The sequence below is a fragment of the Monodelphis domestica genome, chromosome 8 (genome assembly GCF_027887165.1).
Source record: "Monodelphis domestica isolate mMonDom1 chromosome 8, mMonDom1.pri, whole genome shotgun sequence".
Lineage (NCBI taxonomy): Eukaryota > Metazoa > Chordata > Mammalia > Didelphimorphia > Didelphidae > Monodelphis > Monodelphis domestica.
In genome coordinates this window covers 71,453,416-71,458,118 of record NC_077234.1, presented here as the reverse complement: position 1 = coordinate 71,458,118, position 4,703 = coordinate 71,453,416, and the positions used below count along the sequence as shown (strand labels likewise).

The 4,703-nt window shown below is 40.0% G+C and overlaps 1 protein-coding gene across 1 annotated transcript; it reads right to left on the bottom strand.

The window, feature by feature from the left end:
* Nucleotides 1-293: 293 nt before the first annotated feature.
* Nucleotides 294-4,341, bottom strand: LOC100012266 (C-X-C chemokine receptor type 1). Its single transcript, XM_007501755.3, has 2 exons — nucleotides 4,265-4,341; nucleotides 294-1,737 (listed from the first exon to the last, which is right to left on the bottom strand). The coding sequence occupies exons 1-2, from the start codon at nucleotides 4,268-4,270 to the stop codon at nucleotides 682-684; spliced, it is 1,062 nt and encodes a 353-aa protein (XP_007501817.2). The 5' UTR covers nucleotides 4,271-4,341; the 3' UTR covers nucleotides 294-681.
* Between the last annotated feature and the right edge of the window lie 362 nt (nucleotides 4,342-4,703).

The following is a 4,703-nucleotide window of genomic DNA, read 5'->3' as shown; positions in this document are numbered from 1 at the left end:
AGATGAGGAAGGAAGGGAGATAGCCAGTGAAAGTGACCAATGCCAGGAGATAGATTGTCATACTCTAGGTTTTTAAGGCAATCAGATTGTTTTCATAAACAGATGCCCATTCTTGATCAGGGACATGGAGAAACCACTCAGTTAAAACTGTAGGCAAAATGTTGGGACATTGTTCTCTCCTTCTTTATGCTCAGATCCCCAACCTCTGGTCCCTCCATGCTTTCTCAGGCTTCAGTTCCTGCCTCTTATCCATTATTTAAAAAAAACAAAACAAAACATTTATTAAGGTCTTATTCTGTTCAGAGATTTATACTGTGTTCTGAACATACATACAAAGATCAAACCAAAATGGGCCTTTCCCTCAAGGAGCTTACAGTCTACTGAGGGGATACAACATGTACAAAGATAAGTATAATGCTAAGTAATTTAAGGAGGGACAGACTATAATGAAAACTAGGGGCATCAGCAAAGATCACAAAGGAAGTGGCACATCAGCTAAGCCTTAAAGAAAGACAAGAACTCTGAGAAGCAGAAATGAGAAGGGAGTCTATTCCGGGTATGGGAAAAGCATGTCATAAGCTCTCTTCCCATACTGTAAGTCTCCTCTTCCAGTCAATATAATGATTTTTTATTGTTAGGGTCTATTATCTAGATTGCTGAGAAATTATGAGTTGATGATACTCAGACAGCAGCAGAAACTGAAGAAGAGGCAAAGGAGGAGGAGGAAATCTGGTGCCGGGACAAGAACTCTTTGCTGACCACACCATGGGCAGCCAGGATTTTGAGGAAGCTGTATCGAAACTTCTGTCCAATGAAGGCATAGATAATAGGATTAAGGCAGCTATGGAGGAAGCCCAGCACCTCAGTGACACTGATGGCCTGGTCAATCTCCTCCCTGCGCTCACAGGTTTCCTCAATTATATGTGTCCTCATGAGGGTATCAGCGACCAGTACCAGATTGTAAGGCAGCCAGCAGAGCAAGAAGATGAGCACTACAGCAAAGATGACCTTCATGGCCCGATGCTTCTGCCCCATGCGTGCCTCAAAGAGGGTGCGCAGGGTGAAGCCATAGCAGAAGAGCATGACCAGTAGGGGCAGGACAAAGCCAAAGACCTGAGGCAGGATCCTCAGTACCAGTCGCCATGTTGTTGTATTCTTGCCCAAGTCCTCATAGCAGACAAAGCCATAATCCTCTGACTTGAATGCCTCACGGGAGAGAATAATGGGCATGGACAGGAGCAAGGACAGGCCCCAGATGCCCAAGCAGACGAACTTCACCCAGTGGCGCTTCTGAGTTAAAGAACGAGTCGCATGGACGATGGCGAGGTAGCGGTCTACACTGATGCAGGCCAACAGCAGAATGCCACTATAGAAGTTGACCTCCTTCAGGAGGGAGACAATTTTGCAAAGAGGTGTGCCATAGAGCCAGCCTTTGATCTTGGAGGCAGCCCAAATGGGCAGTGATAAGGCAAAGAGCAGGTCAGCTATGGCCAAGTTGAGCAGGTAGATATCTGTGACTGAACGACTGATCCGATTATAGAGGATTACAAGTATCACCAGTGAATTTCCCAGCAAACTCAGCAAGAACACAAGACTGTAAATAACCATCACAAAATACTTGTTGATTCTCCAGGAGCCAACATCACAAGGCATAGCATCAGATGCTATGAAATCCGTATAATTGTCAAATGCAGAACCCCAATTGTATTCATTGAGGATGTATCTTGAAGACATGTCCTGTTGAAAATATCAGAAAGGAAGAAAATGTAAGAAATGGTTGTGAGTCTGTTGTGAAGCTTTAGGAACTGATTAATGCAATGACCAGCTGTAACTAGAGTACCAGTGATGAAGAATGCTACCCACCTCCTTACAGAGAGGTGATGGACTTAATATGTAATATGAAACTTACATATCTGGACATAGTCAATGTATGAATGTTTTTTGACTATGCATATTTGCTACAAGAGTTTAGATTTCAAGGAACTCATGATGAAAATGCTCTCCACAGCCAAAAAAGGAATTGTTGGAGTGTGAGTACAGATCAAAAGCACGCATCTTCCACTTTTTTTCCTTCATGAGACTTTTATCATATATGTGTCTTCTATCATAATATGAGAAATATAAAAATATGTATTATAAGAAAGTACTCATATAATCAATAGCAGACTATTTACTGCCTGGGGAAGGAGGTAGGGAAGGGAGGGAGAGAGAAAATCTGAATCTTAAAATGTCAGAAAACAATTGTCAAAAATTGTTCCTACAAAAACTAATTAAGTAATTCTTAAAAGAATTTTGATTTTACTTCTTTCAATAGGAAAGATAGAATGGAGAGAAAATAAACACTTGCTAATTACACATTTTTAAATTAATTAATTTGTTTGCTTGTTACATTCAAATATCCAGTTAACTTCCTGCCTTCCTTCCCTCCCCCCATTAAAGAAGGCATCATTTAATTAAAAAAAAAAGGATATATGTATATATAAACTTATGTCTTATTTATTTCTATTTAGCAGTTTTTCCTCTGGAAGAGGACATATAAAAGTCATTCATTAAATAATACTTCTGTTGCTATATATAATGTACTCTTGGATCAGCTTATTTCACTCTTCAGAAATTTATGTAGGCCTTTCGATGTTTAATTTAGAAATTTTTAAACTTAATTTTTAAAGGAATGGATAGAACAGGAGTAGATAGATAAAGCACCAGGCGTGGAATCAGGAGGACCTGGGTTAAAACCTGCTCTCTGCCATTTCTTAGCTGTGTGACCCTAGGCAAGTCACTGTATCCCAGTTGCCTAGTCCCTGCCACTCTTCTGTCTCAGAATTGTTACTAAGATAATATTAAGCCTTTTACTAAATAAAATAAAATTTAAAAAGAACGAATGAGTATGTTTGTGCAAGTTGGTTTTTTTTGTTTGTGCAAGTTGGTCTGATCCAACTGATCTGACCAGCCACAGCCCTGCTTTAAGCCCCCTAGCTCACCTGCAATTCTATTCCCAACTAATGAATGAAATTAGGAAGTTTAAGAAATACCCAAGGGGTCCAGAACTGACCCAGCCCTAGGAAAAATTATGCAGTGGCAAAACGTGACCCTGGTCTTCTTCCCTTTCCTATATTTGGGGGGTAGGATAACACTTCTAACCTATACCATGAAATCAAGTTTTGGTGAAAGAAGGAGAAATAATATTAGAGCTACATTTAAAAAGACACTTTCACAGAAGAAAAACAACTGCTTGATCACATGGCTCAATGGGGATATGATTGAGGATGTAGGCTCTAAATGATCACCCTAGTTCAGATATTAAAAATATGGAAATAGGTCTTGATCAATGACACATGTAAAACCCAGTGGAATTATGCATTGGCCATGGGGGGGGGGAGGAGAACAGGGGGGTGAAAGAACATGAATCATGTAACCATGGAAAATATTCTAAATTAATTAATTAATTAAAATATACAATTAAAAAAAGACAGTTTCTAGTTTTGGCTCTGTCAATGACCAGTTAATATAACCTGGAGCAAGTTCCTTCTTATCTCTAGACTTCAATTTTTTGGTAAAATTTTTTGGTTGATCTCTAGCATTCTGTGAATATGTGATAAATTTATTTCCACTCATTCATTCAATCACATAATCATAATCAATGAACCTTACTTCATACTATGTTTCAAGGGTTACAAAGCACTCACAAATCTGTAAGGTAGAAAGGGCAAGAATCATTATTGAGGCTTAGAGCAGCTAGGTGGTTCAGTGGATAGAATGCTGAGCCTGGAGATAGGAGGTTCTGGTTTTAAATCTGACCTCAAATACTTCCTTACCATGAGACCCTGGACAAGTCACTTCACTGGGCTAGCCCTTCCCACTCTTATGCCTTGGAACTGATAATCGGTAATCATTCTGAGGCAGAAGGTAAGGATTTGGGGGGTGGGGTTAAGTATAAAAACAAAATTAAAAAAAACAGATTTAGAGAGCCTCAACAAGCATTTCTTGAACTCAAGAATTTTTTTCATTTCCATAGGAGACACACTCTTAAGATGAAGCAACATGTGTCTGTGACATTCCAAACATCTGTCCAAAAAAGAAGTAATTTTTCAGACATGACCTTCTCAGTGCCACCAATTCTACCTTTACATGAAGCCAACTCTAATCTGTGGTCCATATGCCAGGAAGCATTTAAATAGAAATGAAGTGGGGGAAATCAAAGACCAGAGGAAATTACCCAAAGCACAGAGAAAGAAAGGCCCCCAAACCATAGCTGAATTCTTACCTGCATTACCTGTACAGTTTCTCCTCCTGTCCTCCCAGACTAGACTCACAGTAGAACTTTGAAAAAGGAGATGAGTGATTTCACATCTAGGAGGAACATGATGACTATGAAGGAAAACCACAAACCTAACCACTCCCCCCACCCTTCCCATCCCTCCCTCCTGGGCTTTGCCCCACCTCTGGAGAAGGAAAAGAGGACGTAGACAGTCCTCTTCACTATAAAATGTATCACTTCTCTATTCGAAGAAAATACAGCAGATGGAAAAGAGATGATGCTGCAGAAAGAGCTATCTATGATGGGGCCAAGCATTGGTTTGATTTTGCCTTGTTTAGTGGGTATAAGCCCCAAAGCAGTAAAAAGGAAAAGATTAGATTTGTTGTCTGAATATCTGGGATGGAATCTCAGCTCTGTCACTTAATTGTGTGGCCTTGGGGAAGTC